Source organism: Castor canadensis, chromosome 14 (assembly GCF_047511655.1).
Source record: "Castor canadensis chromosome 14, mCasCan1.hap1v2, whole genome shotgun sequence".
NCBI lineage: Eukaryota > Metazoa > Chordata > Mammalia > Rodentia > Castoridae > Castor > Castor canadensis.
The window spans coordinates 50,143,051-50,164,469 of NC_133399.1; the positions used below are offsets into that span (position 1 = coordinate 50,143,051).

At 48.9% G+C, this 21,419-nt stretch overlaps 2 protein-coding genes across 3 annotated transcripts in view; both read left to right on the forward strand.

The window, feature by feature from the left end:
• Window positions 1–11,297: 11,297 nt before the first annotated feature.
• Adat3 (adenosine deaminase tRNA specific 3) lies at window positions 11,298–17,792 on the forward strand. The gene is made up of 2 exons (XM_020183287.2): window positions 11,298–11,393; window positions 16,443–17,792. Exon 2 carries the CDS (start codon window positions 16,460–16,462, stop codon window positions 17,513–17,515), a length of 1,056 nt encoding a protein of 351 aa, XP_020038876.2. The 5' UTR covers window positions 11,298–11,393; window positions 16,443–16,459; the 3' UTR covers window positions 17,516–17,792.
• Scamp4 (secretory carrier membrane protein 4) overlaps window positions 11,304–21,419 on the forward strand; it is a 29,442-nt gene continuing 19,326 nt past the window's right edge. Inside the window, exons 1-3 of one of the 2 annotated variants that reach the window (XM_020183288.2) lie at window positions 11,304–11,393; window positions 19,278–19,329; window positions 21,121–21,252. In XM_020183288.2, coding sequence (XP_020038877.1) covers window positions 19,323–19,329; window positions 21,121–21,252 — 139 coding nt within the window. In that variant the 5' untranslated portion in view covers window positions 11,304–11,393; window positions 19,278–19,322. The remainder of the gene's footprint in view (window positions 11,394–19,277; window positions 19,330–21,120; window positions 21,253–21,419) is intronic. The other variant, XM_020183290.2, reaches the window with a different exon arrangement.

Genomic DNA, 21,419 nt, shown 5'->3' on the forward strand with positions numbered 1-21,419 from the left:
ACTCCAATCCTCCTACCTCCACCTCCTACATAGTTGGGATTACAGATGTGCTCCACCACATCAGGACCCATAAATTTTTTTGAGATAAACTTTCACTATGTAGCCCAAGCTGACCTCTTCAAACTCAGGATCCTCCTGCCTTCACCTCCTGAATGCTGGGATTACAGATGTGGAACACTATGTCCAACACCAAGAAAAAATAAATTGAAGTACTGGTATCTGAACACAGGGCCTCCTGCTCTCTAGGAAGGCGCTGTACCACTTCTTGAACCACATTCCCAGCAAAGAAAAAAAAAAATGCATCTTTTTTTTTTTTTAATTTCCAAACTAGGACCCATGGACTGGCTATCTGTTCTGTTAAAAGATAACTCCCAGGGAAGGCTGGGAGTATATTTCAGTGGTAAAGCACATGTTTAGTCTGCACTAGGCTCTGAGTTTGATCCATAGCATCAAACAAATAAATAAGTAAAATAAAGTTTTATTGGAACCAGAGTCCTAACTAATGTTGCGGAGGGAGTTTGCTAGCTGAGATACGGGACTCTTGAGGCAGTTAGCAGGAAGCAACATTTTATTGTGCCAGCATAGACTCAGTGGACTCCTGTCCAAAGGCTGAGCCCTGAGAACAAAGGGGTCTCACCTTATATACCCTTGCAAGCAGGTTACAGAAGCAAAAAGCAAGGTCTAATCTATATATGATTATTTTAATTTTATTGGCTACTTTACCCTAGTGCTATGTGACTTTCCCCTTCCTGGCGCTACGTGACTTTCCTCAGATTTCTCAGGTTTTATCTCTCTGCTATGCCATCCCTACCTCCCTGCTACTTTCTCAGGACTCAGGCCTAGTCTGTTTTCTTCTGATCCTCCTCCCTTCTACACTAAGGTAGGGTGAATGAAGCAAGACAGTACAAGTTAAGGGTCTAATCCTTTATTTAAATCTTGATAAACTGTTTATCAATCATGGATTTTTTTGCATATTTAAAAATATTAGCCAGAGGCCAGGTGTTGATGACTCACGTATATAATCCTAGCAATTTAGGAGGCAGAGATCAGAAAGATCATGGTTTGAAGCCAGCCCAGGCAAATAGTTAATGAGACTCTATTTGGAAAAAACCCTTCACAAAAAAGGGCTGGTGGAGTGGCTCAAGGTGAAGGCCCTAAATTCAAACCCCAGTATCACAAAAAATATATACATATATATTAGCTGGGCACCCGTCATCCTAGCCACTTGGGAGGCAGAAATCAGGTGGATCAAGGTTCAAAGCCAGCCCAAGCAAATAGTTTGTGAGACCCTATCTCAAAACAAAACCACAAAAAAGGGTTGTCAGAGTGGCTTAAGGTGTAGGCCCTGAGTTCAAGCCCCAGTACCAAAAAGAAAAAAAAGCCAGTGGGTACCCACATCAAGATCCAAACTACATTTATTATTGATGGAGTGGCTCAAGTGGTAGAATGCTTACCTAGCAAGAAGCCCTGAGTTCAAACCTCAGTGCCACCAAAAAAAACAAAAAAACAAAAAAACCCAGTGGTCAGTGGCTTATGCCCATACTCCTGTCTACTCAAGAGGCAGAGATCAGGAGGATCAAGTTTCAAAGCTAACAAATGGTTTGTGAGACCCTACCTCCAAGAAAAAATTACTAAAAAGGACTGGTGGAGTGGCTTAAGGTATAGTAAGCCCTCAGTTCAAACCCCAGTACCACAAAAAAAAAAAAACAAGATCCTTAGTTCAAATCTCAGTGTTGGGGGAAAAGGAGTGGGGGAAGCATGTTTATTTTTGGTGGAGGGAAATTATTCTCCACACAGGGAACTTTCAGATTTTGACTTCACTGACTGCATGACTCTGCTTCTCCTGCTCATATCCATTCTTTCTGGAGATGTGTTCTTGCTACTTAGTCCAGGCTGCCCTGGAACTCACATCCTACATCAGCTGGGATTATAGGCATGAGCTGCCATCAGGCCTGATCTGTCCATTCTTGAAAAGCCACTTCCAAAGTCTAAGAATCATTAGAGAAAGGCCAAAAGCTTTTTTTCAAAGACAACTTGAATGAAGGAATTTATGTTTGGGTGTGTCCAGGTCTTAGCAGATTTTAAGGAGAGAGAATGAGACTCGGTCAGTCAGGAAGTAGTTTCCTGCCATGACAAGGAAGGAAGTGGGGGGCATCTTAAAATAGCACCAATAACAGCTGATCAGAGGTGGGGGCAGAGCAGACAATGCACAGAGAACCTGGAGGGGGATGAGGACTCCCCCCAGGCCTCTCTGTGAAACTAGACTCCTTTCCCTCTACACAGTCAGACCCTGCCTCCTGCCCCACCTGCCCCACCCCATGAACAGGGGCTCAAAGCAAAGACAGGAATGCTAAGCAGGTCAGGCTGGGAGCTTGTGTGGATCAGGGTCCAACAGGGGAACAACAAATGATGAACATATAGTCAATGGCTGCTGAACCATATGCTCTGAGGGCTGTGTTGTCAGGCAATTTATTTGATGTGGGAATATCACAAGCCTAGATGTGTGAGTCAGTCACTGCACATGACTTCTTACTGACGTACAGCTCAGTGGTAGAGTGCTTGTTTAGCATGCATGAGGCCCTGCAATGAAAAAAAATAAGTAAATAAAAGGAGAATGATAAAAAGTATAGTATACCCAGAGCCAGTGGCCCAAGCCTGTAATCCTAGCTATTCAGGAGGCAGAGATCAGGAAGATCATGGTTCCAAGCTCAAGGTGTAGGCCCTGAGTTCAACCCAGAACAAAATAAAAGAAAGAGAGATTTGTTATGAAGAGCTTATACAATTATGGAGGACAAGAAGTCCCATGATGTGTTCTTTGCCAGGTGGAAACCCAGAGGAGCCAATGGCAATATCTGCAATCTGCAGTTGTCAGGACTAGAGAAGTTGAGGTGGGATGTCCCAGCTTGGGCAGCCAGGAAAGAAGCAGAAGAGGCAGATTCACCTTTCTCTACCTTCTTGTTCTATTCAGGCCTGCAAGCAACTGCGTGGTTTTCACCCACATGGAAGAAGGCCTGGTCTTGGCAGAATTCCACCACTTAAGTGCCAGTCCCTCCTGGAAATATCCTCATCTGCTATCCGAAAGCGTCACTTAAAAAATCAGGTTGGAAGGAGAAACAAAATAGTTAAAAAGAAAAAAAAATGAAGGTGGAGTGCTGGGGGCATGACTCAAGTGGTAGAGTGCCTGCCTAGCAAGTACAAAGCCCTAAGTTCAAACCCCAGTACTGCCAAAAAAAGAGAGAGAAAGAAAAAGAGAAATCAAGATGGGAGCCAGGTGGTGGAGCACATTTGTAATCCCAGCTACATGGGAGGCAGAAGTAGGAGGACCTCAAACCTTAATCCAAGGTCAACCCAAGAGAAAGTATGAGATCTTACTTGTATTACTTTGAAAAACAAACTAAAACAAAAAGGGCTAGGGATGTGGCTCAAGAGGTAGAGCCCCTTCCTACCAAGCTTAAGGCCCTTCAGTTCAATCCCCAGTACCAAAACTAACAAAAAAAAGAGGCCATTTAGGTAAACTGAGACCATCGGCATGGGCACTAATCCAACCTGAAGGATGCCTTTATGAAAATATTATGGCTAGAGGTAGATCATGTACTGCTTAATACATGACAGGCCCTGGGTTCTATCCCTAGCAACAAAAAAAAAAAAAAGAAAAAAAAACAAGCCAGTTAAATGGTGCATGCCTGTAATCCCAGCACTCAGGAGGCTGAAGCAGGAGGCTCACTTGAGCAGAGGAGTTCAGGGCCAGTCTGGATTCTGCCTCAAACAATAAAATAATTTTTTTCAGAGAAAAAAAAAAAGCCGGTGGAGTGGCTCAAGTGGTAAGAATGCATGCTTAGGTGTCAATATGCTTTCCTTATTTTTATTTTTACCATCCCTCTCCCGTTAGTGACCTCCCCTTAGGGTGACCTATTTAATATGCTTTTAATGTGTCCCTTTGTTCCAGAAAAACCTGGTCACTGTGTATGAGGACCAATGTCAAGGTGACAAGAGACAGAAGGGAGGGGTAACAATATATTGGGAATTTACTGACACAAGCGTGGGTCACAAAGCCAAACAGATCCCTGTAATTTGGGTTACAAAGAGGGGCACATGTATTGGTTAGGACGAAAGTGACTTCCTTCTGGCAGGAATGTTGATTTATCTCAGGATGATATCAGAGTGCAATGTCCCTGAAGCCAGGCCTGCCCAGTTGTAAAGCTCCACAAGCCACATTCATGGCTTTGCCTATTTATAGCTTTCTGGGAAACCATGCAGGAAAACAGGGTCACTCTGGGGCAATCACGATGACTCAAGATGACCGTGGTTATGAGTCTCCACACCCAAAAAGTTCACATGCTGAAAGTCTGGTCCACAGGTGGTGGTCCTGAGGTGTGACCCTTTCAGAGAGGAAACCAAGTGGAAGGTTATTATGTCACAGGGGCCCCCCTGAATGGATTAGTGCATGTGTTTTGAAAAGGGTTGAGTCTCACAGGAGTGAATTAGTCCTGGAGAGAGCAGGCTGACATAAAGCAAAGCCACTACAACCAAGTGCTTGGTTCCATCTGCATGTAGCACTTTCTGCCTCTCTGTCATATTGGGGACCCTCACTACAATGCTAGTGCCATATTTTTTGTTCCTTTCAGTCACCAGAATCATATACCAAATAAATCTGGGTATGTATAAATTTACCCAGCCTTGGGTAAATTATTATGGCACCAGAAAATGGTCTAAGGCAATTCGCACACAGGAGTGTGCACAAGTCTTAACTGTGCACCTCACTTCAATTACACACACATATGTACCCACATCTTAATATTGTCCCAATTTCCAGTGCCCCAGGAGGCTCCCACTGAGCCTTTTTGTCAGCAAATGGACTCACTATGAAATGTTCTTTCTTTTTATTTTTGGTGGTACTGGGATTTGAGAAACTTTTTTGGTGGTAGTGGAATTTGAACTCAAGGCCTCACGCTTGCTAAGCAGGCACTCTACCACTTGAGTCACTCTGCCAGCCCTTTTTTTGTGTTGGGTATTTCAAGATAGAGAACTATTTCGAGAACTATTTGCCCTGGCTGACTTTGAACTTCAATCTTCTGATTGCTTCCTCCTGAATAGCTAGGATTATAGGCATGAGCCATCAGCGCCAGCCAGTGTGTTCTTGTGTACTGACTATGATACTCCAATCCACTTGTGAGAGTCATCCAAATGGTTGTGTGTGGCAGTTGACTAGATCCTTTTTCATTGCTGCATACTATTTCACCATAGACCCAAATTATTTTCTTTTTTTGGTGGTACTGGGGTTTGAACTCAGAGCTGTGCCTTGTGGTAGGCAGGTACTTTACCACTTGAGCCACATTCTCAGCCATTTATTCTTATTTTTTTGAGACAGGATTTGTTATGTGTCCCAGTCTAGCATGGCACACAAACTTGAGGGCCTCCTGAGTGCTGGGATTACAGACATGCCCCACCATACCTGGTTCCTTTTTTTTTTTTTTTTTTTTTTGCAGTACTGGGGTTTGAACTCAGGGACTCTTGAGCCACTCCACTAATCCTTTTTTTGTGATGGGCTTTTTAGAGATAGGGTCTCATGAACTATTTGCCCAGGCTGGCCTCAAACCTCGATCCTCCTGATCTCTGCCTTCTTAGTAGCTAGGATTCCAGGCATGAACCACCGGCACCCAGCTCTGGCTCCTTTTTTTTTTGGGTGCTAGGGACGGAACCCAGGGCCTTGAATATATTAAGCAACAAAATTCTACCACTGAGCTACACACAGCAATAATCTTTTCATAAAGACAGTCATCAGGTTGAATTAGAACCCACACTAATAACCTCAGTTTACCTTATGACCTCTTTAAAGACCCTGCTTCCAAATATAATAATATCCTTAGGTCATGAGGGTTAGGGTTTCAACGTGGGAATTTTTCAGGGAAGGGCATAATTCACTCCCACACACTATCAAAAAGCTCAATCGAGCCAGGTCTGGTAGCGTAGGTCCTGATCCCAACACTTAGAGGCTAAAACAGGAGGACTACAAGTTCAAGGCCAGCCTGGGCTACACAGAGAGACCCTGTCTCAAAACAAACAAACAAGCCAGGCACTGGTGGCTCATGCCTGTAATCTTAGGTACTCAGGAGGCAGAGATCAGGAGGATTTCCAGCCCAGGTAAAATAGTTCCGCAAGACCCTATCTCAAAAAAATCCTTCGCAAAAAAGGGGCTGGCGGAGTGGCTCAAGGTATAGGCCCTGAGTTCAAGCTCCAGTACTAAAAAAAAAAAAAAAAAAGGCTGGGCATAGTGGCTCAGGCCTGTAGTCCTAGCTACTTGGGAGGCTGAGATCAGAAGGATCACAGTTTGAAGCCAGTTGGAGGGGGATAGTTCTGGAGACTCCATCTCCAAAATAACCAGACCAAAATGGACTATAGGTGTGGCTCAAGTGGTAAAATGCCTGCTTTGCAAGAGCAAGGCTCTGAGTTCAAATCCCAGTACTGGAAAAAAAAGGGGGGGTGCTAAATGACTTTCCAAAGTGGCTGTAGCATTTGCATTTCTGCCTGCTGCCTGATATTGAATGAGGTTCTCCCATATTCACTTTGGGGACCCAGAGCTGCAGGCACTTGCAGCAAACCAGAACAACAGTGAGATAATACTTTGCATCTAGGACCACTGTATCCAAAATGTGTGAGAACCCATGAAAGTCCATTATTGCATTATTTTTTTTCCAAATAATTATTGTAAGATCTTCCCTGGGCACTTTGGACACTGGGCCATGTCATAATCTGGGGTGGGCCTTGTGACCTGGGTGTAGGGTGAGCAGGGTCCCTGGACTCCATCCATTCCATGCCACAAGCTCTCCAGTTGTGACAGCCACCCTACTTATCACTCAGGGTTCTCTGGGGGGCAGAATCACTCTAGTTGAGACCCCTTGAGTCAGGGGATGTCATGAACCCCAGGAGACTGCACCCATGACTTTCTGCTCTGCTTAGGCCACACTGATGCCCACATGCTAAGTGGGAGGAAAGAGGGGGTCAGCCTCAGAAGCTGGGGTCCCCTGGCTCTCAGTTTCTGCTCCTCAGGACTGTGTTCTGTAGTCTGATGGGATCTGAAGCACTAACTCCATATTGACCCCCAAATAGGGAGCACAAAGTCTTTCAATTCTGACACCAGTGACATATGGCACAGCGTTCTTTTTTGGGGCTGTAGGCGGGAATGTTCTAGAAGGGCACAAATCATTGCAACTGCTTCTCTATAGGTGACAACAGCGTCATTTGAACCTTGGAAAGCTGAGCAGGCTGATGGAGGCCCCCAGGAGGCTCACAACACCCCCATTTATATTGATAAACATTGAGGAACATTGTTCTGGGAGAGTGGGGACACTGCAGTGACAAGTCCACCTGGTGGAGCAGATGTCCTCCATCAACTTACCATTGCAGACAATGAAATAAGGGATGGGTCAGGATTGATAAAAACTGCTTGATACAGGCTCCCCACACTCAGGCTCATGAAACCAGGGCTTCACAATAAAAATCACTTCAGCCTCACAGCTGGGATGAGTCCTTGCCACGGCTGCAGCTCTCAGGGATTGTATCTGTATATTTTATTTTATTATTTAATTTTATTTCTTGATGTTGGGGATCAAAACCAGGGCCTCATGCATGCTAAGTACATGCTTTCTTCCACTGAGCTAAACACCATCTTTTGTGTGTGTGGTACTGGAGTTTGAACTCAGGGCTTACACCTTGAGTCAATCCACCAGGCTTTTTTTTTTTTCAAGATAGGGTCTCTCAAACTATTTACTCAGGGCTGGCTTTAAACCGCAATCCTCCTGATTGCTGCCTCCTGAACAGCTGGGATTAAGGCGTGAGCCACCAGCACCAGGCATACACCCCATCTTTAAAATGGGACTCACAATAAGGCGTAGTGGCAAGGCCTATGATCACATCTCTTGGGAGGCACAGGCAGGATGATCTCAAGTTCAAGTGGAATGGGTCTAGTTAAGTGGCTCAAGTGGTAGAGCACCTGCCTAGTAAGCCTGAGGCTCTGAGTTCAAACCCAATACAGCAAAAAAAAAAAAAAAATCCAGGACTAGGGGTGTGGCTCAAATGGTAGAGTGCCTGCCTAGCCTAGCAAACCCCAATACCTCAAAACAAACACACAAACAACAAAAACAATAACAACAACATGGAAATAATTGTAGATTTACTGTGACATTATGATATGTGGTTCTTGGTTTTTATTCACTGTTCCTGGTTTATAGCTGCCCTCTTTCCCAAAGACAGGCCAGAACAAGTAGGATTTTTCTTTTCTTTTTTCATTTTTTGATGTTACTGGGCTTAGACCTCAGGGACTCACACTTGCTAGGCAGATACTCTACCACTTGAGCCACTCTTCTAGTCTTTTTCTATGTGTATTGGGTATTTTTGAGATAGGGTCTCACTTTTTGCCAGGGCTAGCCTCAAACTACAATCCTCTTGATCCTGAGTAGCTAGGATTAAAGATATGAGCCACCTGTCTTTCAGGATTCTCTTTTCCAAGGCAGGTTATATAAAGTCCAGTCTTTCTCTGTCTATCTGCCTTACGGCCAGTCATAAAGAACTTCCTTGACCTCCCTGTCTGATTTGGTTTCAGAGGGTCCTGGCCCCCTCAGGCCGAGAAAATCTGGACAGGCCTGGCTGGCTTCTCCAGTTTATTGGCATCACAATCTCTCGGTCCACTCATGTTTCAAAGTGGCCATACATGCTTCAATTGTGTCTGTGCCCAAATGACAGGGAGAGCAGGGAAACCACAACCCTTCCTCAAATTAGGTATGTCTAAATCCTTTACAACACTTTCTTTTTTTTTTTTGCATATGGAATTTGAACTCAGGTCCTCACTCCATGCTTGCTATACCACTTGAGCTACTCTGCCAGACCTTTTTTGTGTCAGGTACTGGGGGTTGAACTCAGGCCCTACACCTTGAGCAACTCCAGCAGCCCTCTTTTTGTGTGAATTTTTTCTGGATAGGGTCTCTTGTACTATTTCTCAGAGCTGGCTTTGGACCTCAATCCTCCCAATCTTTGCCTCTTCAGCAGCTAGAAATATAGGCGTGAGCAACCGGCACCCAGCTGCAACACCATTTTTTTTGTGATGGGTTTTTTCGAGATATTTGCCTGAGCTGGCTTTGAAACTCGATCCTCCTGCTCTCTGCCTCCTGAGTAACTAGGATTATAGATGTGAGCCACCAGTGCCTGGCCTGTGTTGGATATTTTTAAGACAGGGTCTTGCTTTCATTTTGTCTGAGCTGGCCTTGAACCGCAATCCTCCAGATCTCTGCCTCCTGAATAGCGAGAATTACAGGCACCTGGATGCTTCTGAAGGTTTTTGACACTTCAGCTTTCTTTTTTTTGTTACTGGGGCTTGGACTCAGAGTCTCATGTACACCATCACTTGGGACACACCCCCAATCCTTTTGCTTCTTAGTATTTTTGTGGGTTTTGCCCAGGCTGGGTTTGGACAACAATCCTTCTACCTTTTCCTACTAAGTAGCCGGTACTACAGGTGTGTGCCACCATACTCAAACTGTGAGTTTGTCTTTCATTTTTTTTGGGGGGGGGGAGGAAGGGCAATGCTAAGGTTTGAATTCAGGGTCAGCAGGCACTCTACCACTTGAGACCCTCCAGCAGCCCTTTTTGCTTTAGTTTTTCAAATAAGGTCATGCTTTTCTGCCCAGGGCTGGTTTTGAACTGGGAGGCCTACATAAACCTCTTGTGTAGATAGAACCACAAGTTTGTGATACCGGGACTACCTTGTTGGTTGAGATGGGGGTCTAACTTTTTCCCCAATATAGCCTTGAAGAGCAATTCTCCTGATCTTCACCTCCCCATTAGCTGGAATTACAAGGGTAAGCTTCTGCACCTGGTCTGAGTTTCCTTTTCATAAACTCATGTTTTCTATGCTGGGGAAAGTGACAGATGGTTGGTAGTTGCTGTGTGTGAGATATGGTTGTGAAGTTGGGTGGGTAGGCAGGACTCATCTTTGGCAGACCTACTAAGGGAGGTAAAACTCCCTGCAGACCGACCCTGAGACAAACACAGCAACATTATCCCTTCCTGTGTCAGGGTCTAGTAGGGTTTGAATTCAGGAACTCTAGTTTGCTAGGCAGGCACTCTACCACTTGAGCCACACCCCAACCAAATTCTTTTGTTTTTGAGATAGGTTCTTGCTATGTAGCTCCATGACCTCAAACTCAGGATTTTCCTGACTCAGCCTCCCAAGAGCTAGGATTATAGGTTCTTGCCCTGAGTCCTATGCCTGGCCTTGTTACTTTTTTTACTTTTGAAAGGTACTGGATAATGAGTAATGTCAATAAAAAGGAACCCTAAGCCGGTGCCAGTGGCTCATGCCTGTTATCTTAGCTACTTAGGAGGCAGAGATCAGAAAAGATCACTGTTTGAAGCCAGCACAGGCAACTAGCTCATGAGATCCTATCTCCATGAGTTCAAACTCCAGTACCGCCAAAAAAATAAAGAACTCTAGAGTGACTTAAGTGATAGAGCGCCTATTTAGCAAACATGAGGCCAAGTTCAAACCTCAGTACCGCCAAAAAAAAAAAAGAAAAAAAGACTATCAACAATTGAGATTCTTGAATTGAAATCATAGCCAGGCGCCAGTGGCTCATGCCTGTTAATCCTAGCTCCTCAGGAGGTAGAGATTAGAATGGATGGAGGTTCGAAACCAGTCCAGGCAAATAGTTCATGATACCCTATCTTGAAAAAATTCAACAGAGGGCTAGCAGAATGGTTCAAGTGGTGGAGCGCCTGCCTAGCAAGTGTGAGGCTCTGAGTTCAAACCCCAGTAACATCAATAATATAAAGATAAAATAAATGTGCATGTTGCCCAGAAGAGTCAAGGCATCCCCTTCGCCCACTGTACAGACGTGGAAACTGAGGCCTGGAGTGGGCCCAGTGCCCGTAGACCGTGGTCACCTCTATGCAGTGAAGAGCACTACAACATGGGTCCATGAAGGTATTCAGGGGCTAGGGCTTTCAGAGTGAATGAAGACGGCTGTCGGGACCCACGTTTTCCTCAGGCTCCCCACTTCGCTGATTTCCCAAAGGCCTTCAGGTTCCGAGTTTCCGCCAGTCGCTGGATAAGCCTCGAATCCACAACTCCGAGATTGCCTGCGGGTAGCACAGCTGGTCACGTGAACGCCTTCATGAATGCCTGCGGGTAGCACAGCTGGTCACGTGAACGCCTTCATGAAGAGGGGCGGGGCCAGGAGGCCGCGCGAGTGGCTATCTGGAGATTGTAGTCCCAGCTCTGCATCCGTCGTACGCACGCTCCGCCCCCGGAACTACGTTCCCATCGTGCTCCGCGGCGACAGGCGGGGCGGGCCGGTTGGTAGGACTTGGCGAAGTGGGTCGCACGGACGGATGTCCCTGAGGTGAGCTGCCGCCCGGGGGTTCAGGATCTCTTGGCCCAAGCTCCCACGAAGGGTGGTTAGGGGGAAGGCGCCAGGGATCTGGACGATAAGCGGAGAATGGGGTGTACGGGGTCTTGGGGATGAGCCTGACTAGGCTCGCGCGCGTCCCTGGCGGGCGTGTGGGCGTGCGCGTGCGGGAGCAGGAAGCGCTATTGGGAGTGTGCGCAAGGCCGCGAGACGCTGCTCCCTTGCCGGTTGCTTTTCTGCGCATGCATAAGTGCGCTGTGGCGGAATTCGAAGACCCGTGTGGCCCAGCTGTTTCCGGTGTGCCCTGCTGTTTCCAGTGTGCCCTGCTTCGGGTCATCACAGGAAGTCCCCTCCGGCCTAGCTGCCTGTTTACTAGCTTCCCGAAGCTGTTTTCGCTCCTTATTTCCAGCTTGCCTTTAGACGAAGGTCCTACCATCCTTTTATACAGTGTTAGAAATTGACTGTCTTTGCCAGTAGTTATCGGAAGTCTGAAGTTGTGAGGCCTTTTTATAAATTGGCTCCATTCTCTCCCATATCCCTCCCCATGGCCTGAGGTTCTCCACCTTGTTGGGTGGGCAGGACACTGCGAAGTTCGAATTCTGTTTAAACATACTTTTGGTGGCGTCAGTACTAGGATTTGAACTTAGGAAGGACCTGGCGCTTGTGTCTTACCATGCCCCCAGCCCTTTTTACTTTATTTTTCGGGCCAGGCTCTGAACTGAATCCTATCTCTGCCTTCCTAATAACTGGAATTACACCACACCTGGCCCGACAAATACTTTTAAGCAGAAGTATATCCCAAAGACTGCATGGGACATATTTACACTAAAAAAAAAAATTACTTCACTTATCGGAAATTCATGTTCATCAGGGCAGCCTGTTTTATATGGTGACCCTACTCACTTGGGCAGTAGCCCCCCTCATATACACAGTGAACCCTGAAAACTACATTTAAAACCAGCATCCCCCCTCCTAGGGTGAGGTGTGTTCTAAGACTAAGCATTGGCCATTCCCTCTGTTCAGGGCCTTCCATACCCACGTGTGGGTCACTACCTTGGAGAAGGTCTCCTGAACTCCACCATGGATGGTCTTGTGGAGCATCGTGTCCCATGACAGTGCTTGAGCTGTCATGCATTTTTTATTTTCTGCTTATGGTCCCATGCCTAACAGTGGTTCATTTCGCACTGCACAGGGGTAGATGCTGAGGCTGGAGGGCTTATTACCAGCTGGGGGCCATCTGTGTTGGGCTGAGATCCTCTGAGGCCCAGCCAGCACCCTGAGTGCTTCCTAGCCAGGCATTCTTGGGCCAAGCCCTGACTGCTTTGGCTTTGGCTTTGGCTTCCTCATCCCTGGGGTAAGATGAGGCCTCTCAGCTTAGGTGTGCTATCACCAGGCAGGCTCACCCACCCTGAATAAGCACCATTTTCTGTCCCTTCTGTAGCCAAACCAGGCTGGGGTACTAATCCACTCTTGTTGGATCCCAGGCCCCCAGCCCATTGTCTACAGGGTCTTTGCTTAAGGGAGTGGCTGTCAGGTCCTAGCTCTGTGTCTAACCAGACCTTCTGGGGATTGTGGCAGGTGGAGAAGGAGCTGCTGTTGGGCCCATTCCGCCTCACCCTGGACAGCTCTCATGGGATAGCAGTAAACCTAAAGGGACCTTTCTCCCCTGTGGTCATTGCTAGCATGCCATGACTCTTTCAACTGCCCTTGCCAGGGGCTGGCAAGCCTAGACAGCTGTATCCCCATGCAGCCTCCTTTCTTTGTCATTTGTTTTGTGTTTCCTCAGACAAAGGTTGTAGTCTTGGGGTGGGGATAGAGACAAATGAGACTCTGTTTCTGTTTGTCTTTTTCCCTGGAGACAGTGAAGCTTTTGTGGCCCAGCCAGGCTGTATGGGCCAGAAGAATTGGTGCGTGGGCCAGGGGGATCCAGAGGGCAGTGCGAACCCTCCTGTGGGCCCTGCCTGCCATGACACCAGGCCTTCAAGGCATGCTAAGTATCACTCTCATTTCCTGGTCTCACCACCCATCTGCATGTTTTGTTCTGTGTGGTCACCAGCATGCAGAGTAGAGGTGAGCTGTCCCACAGAAGGCCTCAGTGTGTCTGCCCAGGACTGGGGTTGGTCACATCTGCCAGGGGTGGTGGAGGCTGCGTGGGTGCTATGTTTGAGACCATCCAGAAAACTTTAATACCGTCTGTATTTAATGTCATCTAAGGTAGCAGTATCTGATAGAAGAATAACAGCAAAAGAACCACATAGATAACCTTTCTTTTTTCTACTGGGGACAGAACTGAGGGCCTAGCATATTAAGTTTTTTAGAAGCCACATTTTAAAAAAAAAGTAAAACAAAAAGTGTTGAAATTCACCTTAATAATATACTTTAATTTAAAACATGCATAGTGTTATTCTCTCTCTCTCTCTCTCTTCCCCATCCCCCACAACTGGGGATGGACCTCAGAGCCTTGTGTATACTTGGTAGCACTCTGCCACTACTGAGCTACAACCTCATTTCAACGTGTGATCGACGTATACAGAAAACTTAACAGAAATGTTTACCTTCTTTCATCTTAAGTTTCTGAAATCCAGTGTGTGTTTACACTTATGGACCAGTGCGGATGGGACCAGGAGGGTCCTGGAAGGACATTCGTTTTCTTCTTTCTGTCAGTTTATTCTGTGTGTATTCCCAGCCTGTTTCCCTTCCCAGGCCCTGGTCTTTGTCCAAGCCCTGTCCTGATCTCAGGTCCAACACATGGGAAGTGTCTCAGGCCCCACCTCCCCCAGCTCCTGGGGTATAAACTGAGGCAATTTTTTCTTCCTTCCTTCCTTTCAGAACTGGGTTTTGAACTCAGGGCTTTGTACTTACAAAGCAGGTGCTCTGTTCTGTTTATTTTGAAGGTGGGGGATCTCATAAACTATTTACCCATGTTGGCCTTGAATGTGATCCTTCTGATTTCAGCTTCCCAAATAGGATTGTAGGCGTGAGCCACTGACACATTTTTATTTATTTTTTAAGACTATGTCTTGCCCAGGCTTGTCTTTAATGCCGTGGTCAAGCAGTCTTTCTACCTCAACCTTTGAGACTAATGGGCTTCTGGAGGGGGGTGAGCTGATTGAGGGCAGATGTGGGCCTGGGAGTTTGGGGCAGAGTGCAGTCTGCCAAGTTGGTGGCTTCAGGGTGGCAAGATTCAAGAGCCAGAAGTGCCATCTTCCTGTGTTGCCTGTGTGTGAAGCCTCTGGTGGAACTTCCCATCCCCCACAGGCCTGAGTTCCTGGCACCTGGCTTTAGTGCCCTGGCTGGTTGTGACCCTAGAAAGTGATGGAGGAGGTTTCAGGTTCTGAGAGCCAAGAACCAGGGACAACTGGCCAGTGCTGCTCCTTTCCTTCGAGTGACTCGTACAACTTCACTTTCCTCATCCATACTGTGGGGATAATGATGCCCCTGGCAATGTCACGTCAGGCTTTAATAAGTGCTTGGTGTGGCAGGGCACAAGCTTTGGCAGAAGGTGCTGGTGGAGTGGGTGGGTGGGCTCCTAGGTTAGCCCAGGTCACAGTAGTCGTGTCTTTCAGGTCCTCTCCTGTGACCACAGCAAGAGATAGGGAAAACTTGGGGGCAAGTTTTACTGAAGGCCAGAGTCTACCATGGCTGCAAAGATGTGTGGAAGGACAGGAAGCCTGGGCCCATTATAGGGTGCATTTGGGGTTCATGTTTCATGGACTTTCCTTTGTCCAGCCCTTTACAGACTCACCTGAAAAGTCTTTTATAGAAACAGCCTGGAAGTGGATGTTCTTTGTCAGCACAAGGCTGTGCAGTGTTCTGGGAGGTGGGCCCAGATCTCCTAGACCTGGTATGTTCATTTTCTGTGACTGCATAGGAGACTTTTGCAAATTTAGCAGCTTATAAGTGATGCCCACTGGTAAGCCCCCCCAGATATGTGGTCAGGAACCTGGATATAGCATGGTAGGGTCCTCTGCACAGGTCTCTCCTGACTGGAGGCTAGGGGTTGGCCTGGGCTGCATTCTTACTGGAGGCTTGACTGGGAATGGGTCCATTCCAATACTTTGGTCAGAATTTGGTTCCACCCAGCTAGAGGACTGAGGTCGCTATAGCTAGCCTTCGCATGTCAGCAACTCATGCTTCCAACCTCTTGATTTCTGGATGTACAGATGGCAGAAGTGGTTACCTAAGGCTGATGTGTGTGCAGGATGATTATGGGCTTGTTCTGGGGGTAATGGAAGTATTCTGTGATTTGATAGTGAGTTTGGTTGCACATCCCCAAACATACTGAGCTGCACCCTAAAAAGTGATGTTACGGCTGAGCGCTAGTGGCTCATGCCTGTAATCTTGCTACTTGGGAGGCTGAGTTCAGGAGGATTGCGGTTCCTGGCCAGCTCAGGTAAAAATGTTTGCAAGGCTCCATTTCAACAGAAAAAGCTAGGTGTGTTGGTGTGTGCCTGTCATCCCAGCTATGGTGAGAAGCATAAAATAGGAGGATTGAAGTCCAGGTCAACCTGGGCAAAAAGTGAGACCCTATCAAAAGTAACCAGGGCTGGAGGTGTGACCCAAGGAGTAGAGTGCCTACCAGCAAGTATGAAGTCCTGAGTTCAAACCCTGGAACCGCCAAAAAAGAAAAAAAAAAAAAAAGTAATGTTACTGTTCTGGGTGTGTGGTACACATCTGTTATCCTAGCACTTGGGAGGCTGAGATAGGAGGAGTCACAAGTTCCAGGCCAGCCTGGGCTGCACAGCAAGAAAGAACCTGCTTCAACATAAAACAAACTAAAGCAGTGATGTTATTTACAATACATAAATTTCAGTTCAATTTTTTTAAAGAGCCAATGGATTAGACTGTACAAGCCCACAGTTAGTAGGACAGGAGCGAGAATGTGACTAATGGTGCATGGTACCTGGGCTGGAGCTCTTGGATGAGCCTCCAGATTCAGCATGCTCAACCTTATAGAGCCCTCAGCCTCCTGGGACTCCTGTAGCTCACCCAGCTCGGCCAAAGCTGACGGATGGTGCTCTGCTCCGATCTCTGTCTCCACAGTCGAAGCCTTGTCGAGGATGGAGCCTACCCTGGGCCTTGTGGAACAGCATGGGCATAAGAAGGCCAAGAGCCCAGAGCGTGAGCCGGTGCCGTGGCAAGCCTTCCCAGTCCTGTCTGAGCAGCAGTCTGGGGATGTGGAGCTGGTGCTGGCCTACGCTGCCCCTGTCCTTGACAAGCGCCAGACTTCACGCCTCCTCAAAGAGGTGTCAGCTGTCTATCCGCTACCTGCCCAGCCTCACCTCAAGCGGGTGCGGCCCAACCATGATGTCAGCAGTCCCCATGCCCTGGAAATGCTGCTATGCCTGGCAGGGCCAGCTGCAGGCATGTGCTCACTGACTGAGCTCCTTCCGAGGCCTGCAGTGGACCCTCATGGCCTGGGGCCACCCTTCCTGGTGCCTGTGCCTGCCCGGCCACCCCTAACCAGGAGCCAGTTTGAGAAAGCTCGGACCCACTGGCCCACGTCCTTCCATGAGGACAAGCAGGTGACCACTGCCCTGTCTGGGCAGCTCTTCTCAACACAGGAGTGGGCTGTGATGCAGAGCCACATGGAGCGAGCTGTGCAGGCAGCCCAGCGCGCAGCAGCTAAGGGCCTGCGGGCTGTGGGTGCTGTTGTGGTAGATCCGACCTCAGGCCATGTGCTGGCCACAGGCCATGACTGCAGCCATGTGGCCAGCCCCCTGCTGCATGCTGTCATGGTGTGCATTGACCTTGTGGCCCAGAGCCAGGGCCGTGGCACCTATGACTTCAGGCCCCATCCAGCCTGCTCCTTCACCCTGGTCACTGGTCCCCAGGGTGCTCGAGCTGGCAGTGTGCGCAAGCTGGATGAGGACGAGGATGGCTTGCCCTATGTGTGCACCGGCTATGACCTCTACATCACCCGTGAGCCCTGTGCCATGTGTGCCATGGCCCTCGTGCATTCCCGCATCCAGCGGGTCTTCTATGGGGCACCCTCTCCTGATGGTGCCCTGGGCACACGCTTCCGCATCCATGCCCGGCCCGACCTCAACCACCGTTTCCAGGTGTTCCGTGGTGTCCTTGAGGATCAGTGCCACCAGCTAGACCCTGACACATAGGCCTGGCGCCCTCCCACTTCCAGAACTTTCTCCATTCCTAGTCAGTCAGCCATCATCTGCCCTCATCTCCTGTGTGCTTCGTCCCGTCTCTGTTCAAGGACGTTTACTGCCTGCCCACGTGTGGCACCTTCCAGTTGCTGCCATTCCACTACCTGGTGGGAGCCCTTGGGGGCTCAGATCTGCTTTGGATGAGTGACTGTTTCATAGTCCCTGTGGTCTTCAAGGTCATATCAGGAAATAGTTTCTGTCATGTGAAAATAAATCATCTCAAAACCAAGCTCTTGTCTGGATAGAAGTGCCTGTCATAGCAGCTGGGGTCTGTATTTCCGGCTGGGCAGCTTGTTACAGGAAGCTAAGTGCACTCAGCACTGGTGTGTGTTCAGGGACAGAGGAGACCCACATGACACCTCTGCTTGCTGAGTGTGGAAAGTTCTAAGTGTGTCTGGACACAGGCCAGTCTGGGGTCAGTTTACCCAAAGACTCCTTCAAAGCCATTCTGTTTACGTCTTTTACGGGTAGCTAGGGGGAACCCTAGAAGGGACTAGCACAAGTGTTGTAGGTTGGTTAGTTCAGTTGGCCTTGGAGCAAATGCCTGCTGTCTGACCACTCTGCTGCTGGTGTCCTCAGATATACTTCCCTTGAGGAGTCTCAGCCTGGGAGTAGGCCACACACTAGACAGGACACCAGGGCTGGCCATGAACCCACTGAAACCAGGAAAGAGGGGCCAGGCTGGGGATGGATGGCAGGCCTGTGGGGCCATGGAGTGGATGTAACCTGAAGGAGGCAGGAACCACAGGCCCAGCCATGGAGGAGGATGGGGGCTGAGGACTCATTGGTCTTAACGGGCCTTTTCTGTGTGAGGCAGGTCAGGGTCCCTCCTGAAGGAGATGCCTGCCGTCCTGGATAGGCAACTGGACCAGGGAGTGGCAGAGGGACAGAATGTTCAGGGTCCCATCCTGAGATCCTGGGGAACTGCCACCTGCCTGGTGGCACCTGGTTGAGCAGGGAGAAACTTGGCATCCCTGAAACCTTCCCACTTGGACTGGTGAGAGCCAAGTCCCTGCCTCTGCCTTAGTGCCTGCACCCATGTTACTCCTGGGCCAGGCTCCTTAGGGTACCATGCATAGACACTCTGGCCTGACCACTTCCTGAAGGTGGCATATCTACCCCACTGGCTTCACAGAGCTGGCTTGGGAGCATGGCTTCTTTGGGACATGAACTGTGTGAGAAGTGGCTCCAGGTGTTAGCTGTGTCACGTCTGTGATAGGAGTCCTTTGCCCTGTGAGAACCAGGGGCTAGAACTGCAGCCCACAGGGGTGGTGTGACTTGCCTAAGGTCCCATTGTAGTGTGTTTGAGCTCTGTTCTCAGTGATTCAGTGGGAGGTAGGGCTTCGCAGGGGTCAGGAGGTGCTTGGAGCCATATGGGCTCATAGGCAGAAATTGCGTAGGAGTAAATACTAGGACATCCTGGCTCCTGGGTCATGAGAGTGGCCTGCAGCCTGACCCATCCCCTCCCTCTAGTACTCATGGTACATCTTGGCTTTGAGGGGAAGTGACTACTGGTGGCCCCACATCTGGTCTGAAACACCACCTGAGGCAACAGCCAAGTGGCCAGCCTTTCTGTCAGAATGCAGAACACTGGGCACTGTTTGTGGTTTTTGATTATAGTGGACACCCCCCACCCCCAGGATGGCTCAGGCCTGCAGGTGCGCATTGGATCACCAGTGGCCATGGGGGTCCCTGACGTCCTGTCTCCTTTCAGGTGGCTGCAGGCTTCAGCCCGGGCACCAGGTCAGCCAGAGCAAAAATGTCAGGTGAGTTCCACCAGGAGAGCAGTGGCAGCAGGAGGTCTATTCTGTTCCCCAGGAAGTGGCCTCAGGTGGTAGGGACATCAGCAGAAGGCTGACGTGTTCTCCCCAATCCTGAAGCCAGGTTCTGCCTTGTTACGCTTTGGGTGCTCATGTGGCGCAGATACGTTCACTTGCAGTTACTGGTGGCAGACCCACAGATTGACCTGTTCTTTCTGGTTGGGAAATGAGAGGGTGCAAGTGAAGCAGGCCAGGCCTTGGAGGAGGACTTGGGATCCAGGGCTATGGAGGCTTCTGTGCAGCTGCCCCACCTCTTTCCATACCACCCCCTCCACCCACCTCCCTCCCCATGGGTCTTCTCACCACTCCTAGACCTGCCCCAAGGCCTTGTACGGCTGTGTCCCTCACCTGAATGCCCTCATCTCCAACCCACAGTGCACACAAGCCTGGAGTCTCCTGAGCTGATGTCTCATGCTCTGCATCTTTTTAGCTGCTTAGCTGCTAGCTTGCTGCTATGCTGTCTGCTCCCCACCTTAGTGGGAACCCTGGGGATGGGTTCTCATCATCTGACCCTCCTGGGTGCTTGGAGTGTGTCCTGGGGAGTGTCACTGAGCAGAAACTGCTAGAAGTCTGTTTGCAGATGCAGTGGAGTGTCCCCCAAAAGGTCCATGTCCAGACTTCCAGTACCTGGCAATGGGACTTCACTTGTGAATAGGTCTTTGAAGATGTCATTAGTTTAGGTCACCTGCGGTAGACTGGGCCTTAATCCAATGACAGGTTCTTATAAATAGGGAAGCTTGGGCCAGGCGCTGTGGCTCATGCCTATAATTCTAGTTAGGAGGCAAAGATCAGGAGGATCATGGTTTGAAGTTAGTGTGGGCAAATAGTTCGTGAGACCCTATCTTGAAAAAACCATCACAAAAAAGGGCTGGTGGAGGCTAGGCACTGGTGGCTCACGCCTGTAATCCTAGTTACTCAGGAGGCAGAGATCAGGAGGATTGTGGTTCAAAGCCAGCCTGGGCAAATAGTTTGTGAGACCCTATCTCAAAAATACCCATCACTAAAAGGGCTGGTGGGTGGCTTAAGATGAAGGCCCTGAGTTCAAGCCCCAGTACCGCAAAGAAAAAAAAAGAAAAAAGGAAACTTGGACACAGGCACACAGGATTGTATGAAAATGGAAGCAGAGACTGGAGTGGCATAATCCCTGGGATGCTTGGGGTCCGAGATGCTAGCATAGGCAGGAAGGACCTCATTAGAGCCTGGGAAGGAGTATGACCCTGAGGCCTGGCCCTCGCCTCTGGCCTGGAACTGGGAGAATAAGTTCCTGTGGTTTCAAGTTACCCAGATTTTGTGAACTTAGAGAAGCCCAGGTTCCACTTTCTGGAACCTTCCCTGGTGTCATAGACACTGTGCCTGTTGAGCATGCGTGAGTGTCTGTGACCATCATGAGTTTTTTGTTGTTGTTTCTTGGTGGTATTGGGGTTTGAACTCAGGGCCTCATGCTTGCTAGGCAGGTGTTCTACCACTTGAGACATTCAGACCAGCCCCAGTCATAAGAAACTTTAAACAAAATTTGCTCCTCACTTTCTGGGGTCAGGAGAATGACATGGGCCTTCTGGACTCCAGTCCAGGGTGGGGCAGAGCTGTTCCCTTCTGGAGGCTCCAGGGAGAATCTGCATCTTGGCTTTTGCAGCTTTTAGAGGTCTCGTATTCCTGGGCTTCAGGGAGGAGGACGGGGGTGACTTGGGGCTGCTTCAGGCAAATTGTAGTTGAGGTGTTCTGTGGGTTTCCTTCCAGCAGGGAAGGAGAACAACTTCCCGCCCCTGCCCAAATTCATCCCGCTGAAGCCCTGCTTCTATCAGGACTTTTCCGACGAGATCCCCATTGAGCACCAGGTGCTGGTGAAGAGGATCTACCGACTGTGGATGTGTGAGCTCTGGGCCAGGGGCAGCAGGGTCTGGGTGGGGCTGACAACCAGGGAGCAGAGGCCCACTTGTCCTCAGGTTGCAGGAACCTGAGCTGTGTCCTGTCTGAAATAAGGTTGTCTTCAGGCAGCATCATACAGTGTACAGAGAATTAGGGTGGCCCAACTTGGC